General features: G+C 42.1%; 1 protein-coding gene across 2 annotated transcripts in view; it reads right to left on the bottom strand.

Moving 5' to 3' along the window:
• Positions 1 to 13,767, bottom strand: part of mpp7a (MAGUK p55 scaffold protein 7a) — a 169,663-nt gene that overhangs the window by 47,479 nt on the left and 108,417 nt on the right. For both annotated transcript variants that reach the window (XM_084747404.1, XM_084747405.1), the window contains exons 7-11: positions 12,483 to 12,564; positions 11,857 to 11,942; positions 11,184 to 11,258; positions 6,304 to 6,500; positions 5,594 to 5,658 (exon numbers count right to left, since the gene is read on the bottom strand). In XM_084747404.1, the coding sequence (XP_084603530.1) occupies positions 5,594 to 5,658; positions 6,304 to 6,500; positions 11,184 to 11,258; positions 11,857 to 11,942; positions 12,483 to 12,564 (505 nt within the window). The remainder of the gene's footprint in view (positions 1 to 5,593; positions 5,659 to 6,303; positions 6,501 to 11,183; positions 11,259 to 11,856; positions 11,943 to 12,482; positions 12,565 to 13,767) is intronic.

Raw genomic sequence — 13,767 nt, 5'->3', positions numbered from 1 at the left:
GTTTGCATGTCAGACGGAGGAACAGACATGCTGTAAGAAAGCCCAGAGAGACGTTAGTATGTTCAGAGAGAACAGATGGGGAAGCTGGAGGAGAGCCAGGTATCGATGGAAGGGAGCTGGGGGTAAAAAGGGAGGAGGCAGGTAGGTGGGCCAGGTTGATGTCTAGAGATGTAAAACAGTTGATCAAAACCCTGTGCCCGATTAATAATTGGCTTAAACGGGGAAACTGATGGCACTTTAAACATCAGTTTCATAACCGAGGAATGCATCCACAAAAGCACAGAGAGCAACAGTGAGGAAAGGGATTATTTATATCTTGCAAATGTTAGGCGTAAATGGACACGGTTAAGCAACGCTCGCCGCAGCCCCTCGCCAAGACCAATATTGTTCCAGCCGACGGAGCTCCCGGGCTGGAAAGAGGGAGAGAGAGAGAGGGACCCCCTCCTCAATCACCACCTCCGTCCTCTGCTCGGTAACAGCGGGGTCTCCACAGTATCCTTCAATTAGGTTGTAGTTTATGGCCTCGGGGCCCAGCCGGTCCGGCGTGTACGGGGGCCCGGGTCTAAGCTTTGTCTCCCTCCATCTCTCCTGATCCAGCCACCGCCACTCTGCAGGGCCACATCAGCTACCGAATGTGACCCCTGGACCGCTTCTCTCGCCATCAATTTCATCTTTTCTGCATCTCCTCTTTTTAGTTTGGACTTTCTTTAGTCAATTCTACACTGGACAAAAAAACAACTAACACCCACTAACATCTGGTTTTTGTCTTCAGTGAGAAAGGCAATCGGCATTCATTTACATGTCAAATGACTGCAGTTGTCATGGGTATTTATCAGATCCAGCTCCAATCCGATTGGCAGTGTTGGAAACATCACACCCAGGTGGACACGCAACTTTTGCCCCTTTCCCTGCAGAGGCAATGAAGGCTTGTTGCCTCCGTCAACAACTTCTGCGACTCCTTTACCTCTTTTCCATACACGTTTGGGCTTGACTGAGTTTGACTCTGTGTATCAGACTAGCACCCGCTTAACAGTGTGTATTTACTGATGAAGTGCTTGTCTTTAGTAGAGCGTTAGTAAAATGGCGGACAAACATTCAATTTCCTAGAAACCACAGAGATTCAGTTTGAAGCTACAAAAGTACACAGACTTTTAATAAGACCTTTCTCTCTGCTCTCCCACAACCACGAGTTGAGTCTTGGTTTTCAAGCACACTAAAAAAAAAAAAATCACCTATTTATAGTGGGTTTAGCCAAGGGTTGCAAGAAAATATTGAACATATTGAGTAGCACAATATTTCGTTTTGTGTTACTGTATAAATTCTCAAAAACACTGTATCGTGAAACATGCAAAAATCTGCGTGTTCATTTTTCACTGTGTTTAAACCCTAAACCACTAGTTAGCAGTGCGGTTATCTATCTTCACTGTTCTGATTATATAAAAAGTAAACTGTTTTAACTAAATGTTATATATTGGTGTGGTCTTTATACCATGACAGTTTTCCAAAAATTTCATTTAAAAAAACTGCCATAAATCTCCTTGCTTACAGTATTGCAATATACTGCAATATAATAAATCGTAACTTAAGTATCATGATACGTAGCACATAGCCAGATTCTTGGCAATACACAGCCCTAACTTAGCCGCACTTGAGAAAACTGCATATACACGCTAATTTTGGTGTAAAAACAGCCTTCACCCTTCACTTCTATTCATTGAAATCATTGCTTACATTCCAACTGGATCCAGCATTTTTCTTTAATTGAGTTTTTTTATTCTGAACACCGGGAGATGAATGCGTGTGCAGGTCTCTGCGAGAACAGAGAGTGAACTGTTATCATTCCCCAGTTATTCATCTGGTCCTAACGGGGCCCATGTCAAGGGACTTCCTACTACTGCTGCTGCACACACAACTAATCCTTACAGTATGTATGACATTAGGAAGAAAGTATTGCTACAGTCAAAAGGAGACTTATGTTCCTTTGGTAGGGGCCACAGCAGACTCTACTACATTTTACACCTGCCCTCTGTGCATAGAGGAGGGGGGAGGTTTACAAATCCCATAACTCATAAGAGGAACTGAGCCATTAAAATGAAATAGTAAGGGAACAGTGCAGCACTGTCTGTCTTTAACTTTTTAGCAGGCTATTTTTGGCCATCCAGCACCATGTATGCCAGTATGCGGTTGAACATAACCAGGAAATGACAACATCCATAATTCACCGAGGGCTTGAATCTGAGGTAAAAGAGCCTAATGCTAAGTTTAGAGGTGGTCAGCGTAGCTCTGTTGGTTATTTCTGAGCTACATATTGAAAGAGTCACGTTACATTAAGGGCTCACCGCCATGTTGAGGGCAACAAGTAGTCAAATGGACATGTCCTTCTCAAAGTGGTAATCTACAGTGAAAAATATGAGCAATAAGAACAGGCTTTTTGGTTCAATGGGGTCATTGTGAGACCAGAGGCAGGCTTATACAGCCAAGTACAAGTGTAGAGTATTTTTCTGAGGGTTTATATGTTTTGGAAATGCAGACTGAAAGGAGGAAGGGAAGCTGTATGTGGTTGAGGACAACCTATGTGCTCTCATTACGCCTAAATATATGGTTATGAACATGAAGATATAGGCAAAGATGTGAGGACAAAGCAAGGATGCAAGGAGGGAGGACAAGAAAGACGTGTAGGAAGGAGTAATGTTTTTACACATGCACGCCTATCTAAGAAATACCTGAAATATTCAAGAACATTTCCTGCATGGAGCCATGCGTGAATGGGAGCAGGGATCAATATTCAGAGAAAATCTGTACTGCCAGTTTCCCACCTCAAGACCTAGTAACATTTCAAGGAAAATACTGGCATGGTTGTCTTGTGAATGAAAGCAGTAAGTAAAAATACTATGACATATAAAGTCTTTCTTATTTGGCACTGGAACTGCTTTGAGAGAATGTTCACACTAGCAGACCTAAGTTCAACAGTTTTCAAATGAACTGTTTTTCCTTTTTGAAGATTGCAAAAAAAAAAAAAGACTGCAAAAAGTTAAGCGCATAATGTCAATGCACACTTAAGTCTGCGTGGGGCCGGCTGGCCTCACAACTTCTGCAAGACCCACAGCAGATATTGGCAGCATGTTTTCCTCCTACAGGGCTACAGGCAGGCACACAGTCATATTGTAATGCGCAGTCACGATGCCAGCTGGACAGCCTTCTGTTCATGCACTGTGGCTCACCATATACAAACCAAATTGCTGCTTGGCAACTGTTTGTAAATCATAGCTAATGTCTTTGTCATTTTTGAGCATGAATGTCAGGGGATCACTTATACAGCTTTTTAGTCAGGTGCAGGGGGAAAAGTCCTGCTGTGGGCACAAACGGTTGTGGCATAAACAGCAGCTGGAGCAGGTGGGGACTGGTTTTTACAAAGCCATGGCTGTGCAGACCTCCAATACACACTGCTCAGGACTACAGTTCTTTCTGGTGGCTGGCAGAAGTGGAGATGGCAAAGATATTCAACCATTGTTGTTAAAGTGGAAATAGACAACGTCTTTGTTTTATCTAACTATTGAAGTAAACGTTGATTACACAGTGTCATGTCTTTAGAGTAATGACATCATCTTCTTTTAGGCTGATTCTCTCTGAGCCTCACTTTCACCACCACCAGAAAATTATGTGCAAACTAAATTCATGAAAAAAATGCTTTTTTTCCTAATAGTTTCCTCTAGTGTTACTGTCCTCTCCACCAATATGTGTTGTTTCTGTGTTTGTGTGAAGCTATACATTAATGCAGTGATTCCCAAAGTGTGGGCTGTGAAGGCCCTGCAGAGGACCTTGAGACGTCATGAAAAATAAATATATAAAATGTTTTTAAGTTCCCAAATTTAATTATAAAATCATGACAATTCAATTGACCTCTTCAGTGAACATACTTCTTTCTTCTCTATTATGTTGAAAGTGGTGTTGATCATTTCTACCTGGAGCTACAGTAGGCTGATTAAAGTCAAAAGCAATACATTTGTCTTTGCAACAGAACACATAAATAATAATGCTGGGGGGGAAGCTGATAAATTGTCTGTTTCCACTTTTGAAGTTAGAATTCTTGCTGCTGCAGGCTTGTTTTTGGAGTCAGTTATGTATGTTGATTTGATTGATTAGTTATTTCCTAAATGTTGGCGAGATTTGACATCGAAAAGCCATGAGGGAATCCATGGCCTGCAGCAAGAGAGAACAATTTTATAACGTTCTTGACTGTATTTTAATTCACTTTTTAAATTTTAATCTCATAGCAGAGGCACAATAAATCTTAAAGGGCAGCTCCATCTGTGTTCTTTTCCGTTTTTTTCACATGGAAACTCCCACTCAGCTGTTAGAAAAAAGCAGTGAGATAGGATACAGCGTTGATGCCCTCTCCTCCCTCGGCTTAGGGTTTGTTTTTTTTTAATATAACAACATCATCTACACAAACCTGCTTCAGTTCATGTGGGAAAACATTTTTAGAAAGGCTTGGGAAAAAAGCATTTTGGTGCTTAAACTACTTTGACCAAAATTTGATTGTTTGGATTTGAATACATGAGGAACACTACTGGGAAGCTACATAATGATGTAAAAACCTCCAAAAACACAACTCGCACCATTACTAACAAAGCACCATTTGGTACTGCATTCTATTCAAAGACCAGCAGCAAATTATGGTGTAAAATACTTGAAGACTATAGCGTTTCACACTCTGTAGCGATGATTCTCTTTCCAACTGTACTGGTATCAGTATGAACCTCTTTTCTACATCTTAAACCTAAAGGCTGGTCTGGAGGCCATCCCTAATTGTTTCTGCTGCTGTCATTTTCTTGTGTAACATGGTTTATGTCTTCTGTCTTCATTATGAAGCAATCAACAATCTTTGATTTATAAGGGTAATTTAGCTATAATCCCTCCATTTCCTGATCCCCCAGCTTTGTCATAGCACATTTCTACTAAGTGCTCCTGCTGATGCGTTCTCCCTAACCTTGCAGCACTGACTGGCCAGGATTGGGGTTACTGAACAGGCTTGCATCATGAGGTATATTAATGCGCTCTAGAGAGTAGCGCTGAGCCTCCATCACATCTGTAGGTCTAGTATCAGATCATTAATCCGTCATTAGGTTCTCTGAGATGCGGAGAGGTGAGCTGGATGGGTACGCTGGCCGGTGTTTTGGCTGGAAGGTGTAAAGGCTCGGAGAGGTTTTCCAGAGGGCGAACCTCCGCCTTATTCGCATTAAAGCTCCCGCATGACTTAGACCACATCAACACATGGGAAGGCAGAAGGGGGACAGAGGCAAGAGAGTCTGGCAGGAGACTGAAAGAGTGAAACACGGAGCAGACGGGAAAATAAGGAGGAGGGTAAATCCAGACACAACACTTCCTCCGATGACAGGCGTGAAGCAGTGCAACTGTGCAGCAGGCTTCAGCAGCGGCCTGCCGAGATGAGATTTGAGCTACATCCCATACTTTCTCCGTTAGTTAATTACTATCCGTTCCTCTAGATTAGCTCCCCTAAGCCCACCCACCGGTTGCAGTGTGTCATGTTCTGGTGTGTTAGAGCCTATCACGGCAGATGATATATGCTTACATGATCGTCGGGTAGAGGTCCTCTGGAACGGGAGAGTCGCAACAGGTCGCGGCAGTGCAAGTCTCCTGGAATGAGATAGAGGAGGATGAGGAAAGAGAGGAAAAGAGAGAGAAAAGGCACAATAAAACCATCAGTTTTCATGACCGCATAGGGAATAATAAACACTCCTTGCTACGCTACAGAGAACCCACTCTTCAGCATCCACCACTTTCATTCTGTCAGCTGAGACTGGAGAAAGAAAAGAAGGAAGATGAAGGAGTGAGGAGGTGAGGGAAAAACACTCTTGCTGTTGACAAAACTGTGAGGTTAAATCTGAATGTTTTGCTCTCTTCCCTCCTTCTTTTTATGTATGTGTGTGTGTTTTTTTTCCTCCTCGGGTGCTGCCGGACAGTGCCAAGAAACTGCCCCGGCCTCCTGAGCTCTGTGTTGCACATCAAGTGCGGCCGTCCGAGCGCACACTGATGTGCGATTTTCCATCCACTTGCCGTCCAAAGTGGATCAGTACCAGCGCTATCATTTTCTGTCATTACTCATTTCGGGCCAGACATTGTGCGGAAATCCAGACTATTTTGGCAGTGTGAAGGAAGAAAAAAAATATAGAGAAAAGTGGGAGAGAAAGAGAGTGAAACTTGTGTGACTGTGACAGCAGTAAAGACACTTGGGCCAGCCGTGTTAAGAGGCAGCAGTAGACAGGACAGGTTGTTTCTTACCTCTCCTGGAACTGTTTGGACGGGATTAGGCCAGCACGGGGATTGGCGTCCCCCTCGATTTTGGCCTGCCACCAAGTTGCATCATCCTGGCTCACGATCTGAAGGATGGAGCCCTTCTTGAAGGCAAGTCCCGCCTCCTTACATGGGATGGCTTTGTCCTCTTTGGGGTCATAGTCAAAGAGTGCCTTCATGAACACCTGGATGTATAGCAGAGGAGGCGGAGGGAAGAAAACAAAGAACTGGATTGAGGGCACAACAGGAAAAAGCAATGGCTCACTGTAAAGCTACCTCTCCCTCCATTGCGTATGGTGTGAACTCAAGAGGAAACCCGTCACGGCAAACACAGAAGGTGCTTCACAAACGCTCAGCGTGATTATTCTAGAAAGGTCATTGCAATCAGAGGTTTAAACCTGCAGCTGCTGGCCAACTTAGTCTCCATCTCATTCCATCAACACTTAGGAGGGACTAAGCCCTGTCACCAGCTTCCAAGTGTGGTGGGACTTAACATCTCCTGAGTCAGAAACTCCAGTTGGAAGAGCTTTGTTCCACCTATTGACAAATTCTAAACACAAACTAATATCAGGAATCTTTCCACATTGAAGGGGTGGTACAGATTATTTGAAGTTGGGCTGTATGAGGTACTTGTTGATAGTAGGCAGCAAACACTAACATTTTTATAACATATAGTGGCAAACTTTTAAACATTGGTGCATCAAAATAAATCCGTTATTTACATACATGTACATTTATGCCTGAAACAACTTGTTTGGGTAGTCCAGACTGATTAGCAGTTTTCCAGAGTCTTTCCACATCAGGTCATACAACAAGCATGCTAATGGTGCAATCGGCTATTAGCTCTGTTAGCTGTGGAGTCCACACAGCAGCTGTTAGCAGCTCAACACAGCTGGGATCAGGCCCAAGAGTGATGGTGAACTGTAGGTATGGCTCGGGATCACATAGGCAACACCTGACATATTATATGTCTATCCATCCTGGGAAGGGGATCCCACTTCTGTGGCTCTCCCTGAGGTTTCTTCCATTTTTTTCCATGTTAAATGGGCCTTTGAGGGTCTACAGGACAGGGGGTGTCACACACTGTACAGATTGTAAAGCCCCTTGAGTTGTGATACTGGGCTGTGCAAATAAAATTTGACTTGACTTGACTAGATCAGTTGTTTATCAGATGTTTGTCTTAAATACAGAATGGATGAAAGTCTCAGCTGACAGCAAGTCCAGCATGAGGTAATCGTGGCACAAATTAAAAGGCAGACGGAGATCAGTTATGGACAAGACATTCAGAGACATAAAGTTTTAAAACAAAAAGAGCATAAAAAATAAAGGGATCAAATAAGCAGCCAGCTGCCTCACAGCATCTGTATCGCAGTGTGATGAATCAGGGTATGACACGACGTGACTGATAAGACCCAATCAGGAAGCATACCTGGATGTGACTAAAATGCAACCCTCGAGTTTTAAAACCAAAACAAGAACAGCACTGTTTCCAAACACCTCATTTAAGTTGTCCTCAGATGCTGGGGTAGTTTGTGCGCAATGTGGAAATGTAGCAAATCTGGGTGTTTTTATGTGGCTAAAGCTACATCTATGCTACTGGATTTTCATTTTTTTAAAAAGAAAATCAACATCAGTTTGAGTGTATGCTATATTTAGAATATTTTCACTACTTTTTTGATCTGTGAGACAGCCTTTCCCCACAGGAAACCATGTTATGTACGCCAAATATTGCTCTTTCCAAAGTAACCAGACTTTTTATGGAAAAACAGTCATTTTACAGGAGTTGCTGGACTACTGCTGCCTCAATCTGTTAATTTATTTGTGTTATTCAGTGTTTTGTTCAGACACACTGAAGTCTGACTGCAAGGAAATGCGGTGAAATTTTCTAAATACAGCATACACTTGAGCTGATATTGATTTTTTAGGTGGCAAAACTATGTTGCGCTGCTGACCTTGTCCACAGCAGTTCATTGCTTAGCTTCCGTGCTGGTGCTCCTCCCTGCTTCTCCAAACTGGGGGTGTGCCAACCGTCATCTACTTTACTTAATTCACTGACTGTGATAAGTAGCTCGTACAATCCCACTTCATAAAATCTGAACTATCTCTTCAAGCAGCCAACTGATACATAAAGAAGTTGCTTTCTTTACGGTCTAATTAGCTTTGGCAGTGGGGGTGGGACACACCTCATCAACACAAAGCAGATTGAACCATATAGTGGAAAAATCTCTGACATCTTTTCCTGTTGTGGGTGGCTCGCTGCAACCTAAAGCAGCTCGCTGCCTCTTCTGACCAAACTGAGTTCTATCATGATGAGTTAGCACTCCTAAGACACCTCAGTGTACATGGAAAGAGAAAAGACAGGGAAGGAAAGTGTGTATGTGTGAGAAAACAAGGGAGTGGAAAGGAGAGATTGAATTTTTCTGTGTCCTATTGATTTAAAGAGCGCTTTGTGCCATGTAGAAAAGTTATGTTTCAGACAGAGATGTTTTGTTTGGGTCATAACAGCCTCATTGGCTGCTATACACTCCAGCAGAATACACTCATACATTCACACACCAAGATCTCCTGCTTTTCTTCCTTTGGCTCAGTGTGTTTTTGGCCTGTACATGTTCAGCCACTTAACTGCTGCCCTTTGCTGCACTGACACCACCTGATGTAAGCGCGCAGGCCATTTTCATGAAGGAGTGGCTGAGTGTTTGGCACTGGCAGACTATTTTTCAGATGGATTCCTTAAACGGCCAGACAGTTTCAACCATTACATGATGACAAAGGATGCAAGTGGCCCACCCTGTCCTGTGCACCCCTGTTTCACATGCAGGGTGGGCTGCGTAGTGAATGATGATAAACCGCCTTCGACCCTGGAGCTTAAGAGCAGTGAGTGGATCCAGCCTCTGTCGGCTACTGATAGATGAGCGTGTGAAAAATGGTGTATCAACACCCCAGTGGGTGAGAATGATGGTTTGCTGGTTGGAAAGACAGTTAAACCACCCTCAGGATGAATGGCTACAAGCTACTGTCTACTGGTGCAGTCCACACAAATGAAGACAATGTTGTATTGCATGTGGCGAGGTATCAAACCTCAATACTCTTTTGGTACCAACAGAAATGTGTCTTTAGCACTGAATATTGAAAACTGTAAAGTGTGGAAAGCTGGTGGGGAATGTCTGGACAGATTCATGTCTTCCTTACCTATTCTTTAACAGAGCTTTTGTGCAGCTACACAAGTTCACACAATACTTAAAAAGTAACTTAACACTAAAGGTGCTTTCAGAGAGCCAGCGGTTGCCCACGCCACCATTGTTTTCAATAAAAACACAACAGCAGCCATAGTGTGGCTGATGTTGGCAGTGGGAGTTTAAAGAGTTCCCACAGATATCCACTAACAAAATTTAAAAACTTTTTCATGATTTTTTAGGACCAATAATAAAAATCTGTCATTACATTGATCATTCTCTTGTCCAACTTTCAACCAAAGTTTCATAAGAGTCATGAAATATTAAATGTATACTTGTCCAGCATCATACCAGCTTCAAACTCTATTTAAACAAAATTTCAGTAAGTTGGCTTACATAGAGGGAGAGACAGAATGTAAAGCAAAAGCAACATCAGTGCATATTAGAGGAATGTTACGTCAACAGCTACAGAAAATAATTTTGCCCTTATGTTACCTTATACTGAAAGTTATTCACAGATTACTGTAACGATTAATTTGAAGAGAAACAGTGGTTAGCTCTGTCGGCTCTCAACAAGAAGGATGTGGGTTGGAATCCCAGTTCAAGCAGGGCCTTGCTGTGTGGAGTTTGCATGTTTGCCCCGTGCCGGCATGGGTTCCTCCTTCGAGTTTCTTCCACCATCAAAATATGTATGCTCTGTCAGCCTAAAACTCACTTTACACTGTGCTGATGCTGTGTATTGGCAAGATTAAAATTTCACAGAATAAAGGTCCATGACTTTTCTAGTTTTTCCTGCATCCCTGAGTTTATGATGGTTCAACTTTTTTTAACTTGACACTGGAGCTCGCTCTGAAACCACAGCAACCACAGCCCACACCTCTTCACAGACAGATCAATGATGGGAAACCATATTGGAGCAACATCAGCTTCTGATATTTGATTGATGTTTGATTATCTGGGACAATAAAAATATCATATTGCTAATTATTTCTACTATTTTAAGCCGCAAGCTTCTCTATTTAGCAGCATGACGAGATTATACAAGGTGGGTAGCAGCAGCCTGTGGTGTACAGGGAAATAGGATCAGAGGTAGCTGGGAGCTGCAGTCTTGTCTGAAAGCACTTTAAATCTACTTCTGTGAATAACTACTATGACCTGTATAGGCATATAAAGTCTTTATTTTATATTATCAACTGATTCTGGTCTCATTCTTTGGTGCTTATTGTAACAGTTGTTATTTGCCTTTTTCCAGAGAAAAATGTAAATCAGTAATGCTGCCTGTGAAAGTTCATGTCCCTCGAGTACATGGCAATGTCATATTCTTCATCTCATTCTTCTACTACTACTACAGTTTACTGTGTTGATCAGTGTTACAGTGGCTGGCTCTTGAAGTTACCTTTGAAGTCACACTTTAGATTGCAAGATGTAACTTGGCCAGTGTGTACATTAAAAGGAGAGATTACAGTACTGTGGTTCTGTGAATTTTGGATATCTAGGCATTAACATAGGTGAAATGTGTTTTAAGTAGAAAGTAGGGGAAAGATAGAAGAATGCAGGAGCAACAATCTGACAGAAGTGTGGAAGAACATTTCTTCACTGCCTGAAAAATGACATTCTGCGTCCAACAAAAAGGTATAAGAGAGGTCTATGAGTGTAACCTAGTCAACATAATGATTAAGCCAGGACAAGACCTACCTTTGGCTCCTTGGATGGCGCCTCCTCCTTGACGCCGGGGACAACTTTAAAGGTAATGGCTCCTTGCGACTGGGCCTGAGCATTGAGGAAGACAAGGTAGATACAGTAGTTTAGGAAACACCAGTCATCTATCCTGCAAATACTTCACAAAGCACCTAATCCAATGAAAGTCACATAATGCAAAGTGCTGTTTGACTTTTCAACAATAGAATGGTTATTAGGATTAGATGACTCTGCTTGGCAGGGATAGAGTGTGTGTGGGGGTAAGAGGAGGAGTGATGAGAGCTATCATCTGCTTCAGAGGCCTTTGTGTCTGAGAAGGCCTCCAGAGTTAAGAGACTCTGTCTTTCCTCTCCAGTTGTCCCCCCTGGCAGAGTTCAGGCCTATGACGGAGCTCATTTGAGGCCTGTTGCGGAGCCTGCTTGGAAGAACTACTGAGCATCAATCTCATCCAGGGGGACCGTGTGGCTCGATGCATGTGGTCCAAAGGCCAGGAAAGACTTGTAGAGAAAGGCCAGTGTTTGGTTTTCAGCACAGCGATGGGAGGCATGGGGTCCTGGACGAGTTAGGGGAGGTTTTTGCCATCACAAACAAGTAGTGTTATTTTCGCCAAGGGAGTGGAGATGAAACACGGGAGAAACTCTTGGACAGCACATGCACAGATGAGGCTTACCAGAATACGAATGATTTCCTCTGGTTTCTTGTCGTCCACAGGGATTCCATTGACCTCCTTCAGTTCATCTCCGACATGAATCAGTCCTACCACACACAAACACAAAGTTTGCATATCTACTCTGATATTCCATTATTCTAATGTCCTAATATAAATGGGCTACTGTGTAAAATGTCCAGTGCTCACAAAGCCTGGGGATGTGTACAGTACACCAGATTAATGTTTATCGTCATGGTGGCATTTGAGATTGGAAAGGAATCAAAACATTATTGTCAACACATGTGGAAATTTGCCTTTGGCTTCGCTGCGGCAGGGCTGAAAAACACACTGGACACAATGAATACAAAATCAAACAGAAAACATGTGGGCAACAAGCAGAGCTTCACAGTCTACTTGTCATTCATGTTCATATTTACAAAATCAAAAGGACAATTTATGGCACAGAACTGGTGGATTCAGGTGCAAGGATAATTCATGAATACATCCCTTCTTTGTTCCACGCTGAAAATCATCCTGTTCTATAATTCTCTTTCATTCTTGACTCCATTCTGATGTTTTTGTAGTTTTAAATGCATGCACACATGGTCAGACCCATGAAAGAATAGAGAGAAGGAGGTGGAACTGACCGCTTCTGTCGGCTGCTCCTCCTCTCATGATCCGGGCCACGAGAATGGCTCCTGTGTGTTCATCACGCCTTATCGTTGCTCCCTGCAAAACAATCAAAAAGAATCATTAAAAAACAAATAAACTACACCATATATCCACTCTGTTTAAAGTTGCATTGTGTGTGCCTAAAATGATAGCAGGATTTATCAGGTCAAAATTCTGTGAGCTAAACTGCATAGAGGATGTTCATTGTTGTCAATATGGCTGGTTTATGACACTTCTCAAGAAACATTTGATAGATAGTTTAAACTGTCATTTTCAAAGTGGGAAGTGAGATTCAGGGGAGTCTCAGTGAATGAAAGTGAACATATTTTACATTAGTTGTCAAAAGGAGATCACATAGAATAGGCTAAATGTGTGGATTAGGTCAAAGAGATAGTTCAGAGATACAGTATTGGGGAATTTCATGTTTTATTTCATTTTTCCACTTTCCCAGAGTCAAAAACAAATATATGCCTTTGGACTTTATATATTTGGCTTAGTCTGAAGTTATGTCTATCAACAATATTAGGCTCTCTTGGCTGAATTGTTGAGTGTCCAGGATCAAAACTGATCCCACAGACATCCAGGAATTAAGCGAAACAAAGCGAGTAAACTGGAGGGGTGGTGCCTTTAGCCAAGTTTTATCTAAGAGGAGGGACACAGTTAAGATTTTGAAAACCCTCCATCCAGTCTACTATAATGTGCAAATCAGCAAGCGCAAACTTCACAGTCAATTATTGCTTTTTCTCACAAAGAAAACATTTGTACTTGATATCTCTAGTGGAGTTTCTTCCAGACAATTCACATTGAAAGTATAATCAATACATCTGTAATGCTGCTGACAAAAAGACAAAAACAGGCAATATTGGGAACATTCTTCTGTGAGCTTTGTTCCTTCCATTTTACATATATCAGTACTGAATTGGTAGGAAAACAAAGATTGAATACTTGCAAGATGTGGCAGGCCAATATGTAACACAGACACAGAGCACAATAACATTAAAGTTTTAAAGATACAATGAAATGGCATTTCCACTTTTTTGCAATGATATAAATATAAATGATTCTGAAATGTTTTTTTTGAATGGGGCAAAACAGTGACTGACAAGAAGACTGACTGAAAAGCTGAAAGGAGGGTTTACAATAGTCCTCTTAGCATCATAGCTAAGTTTTGCATTTCTTCAAAGAAACAATCAAAGATTTACAACAATGATAGAATATGAGCATGCCAATTAAAGTGATCCAACACATGTACAATCTAGC

Source organism: Lutjanus erythropterus, chromosome 21 (assembly GCF_056507025.1).
Source record: "Lutjanus erythropterus isolate fLutEry1 chromosome 21, fLutEry1.hap2, whole genome shotgun sequence".
In the NCBI taxonomy this organism is placed as follows: Eukaryota; Metazoa; Chordata; class Actinopteri; order Lutjaniformes; family Lutjanidae; genus Lutjanus; species Lutjanus erythropterus.
Note: the sequence above shows the minus strand (reverse complement) of the source record. Positions and strands in the feature narration are given on the sequence as shown.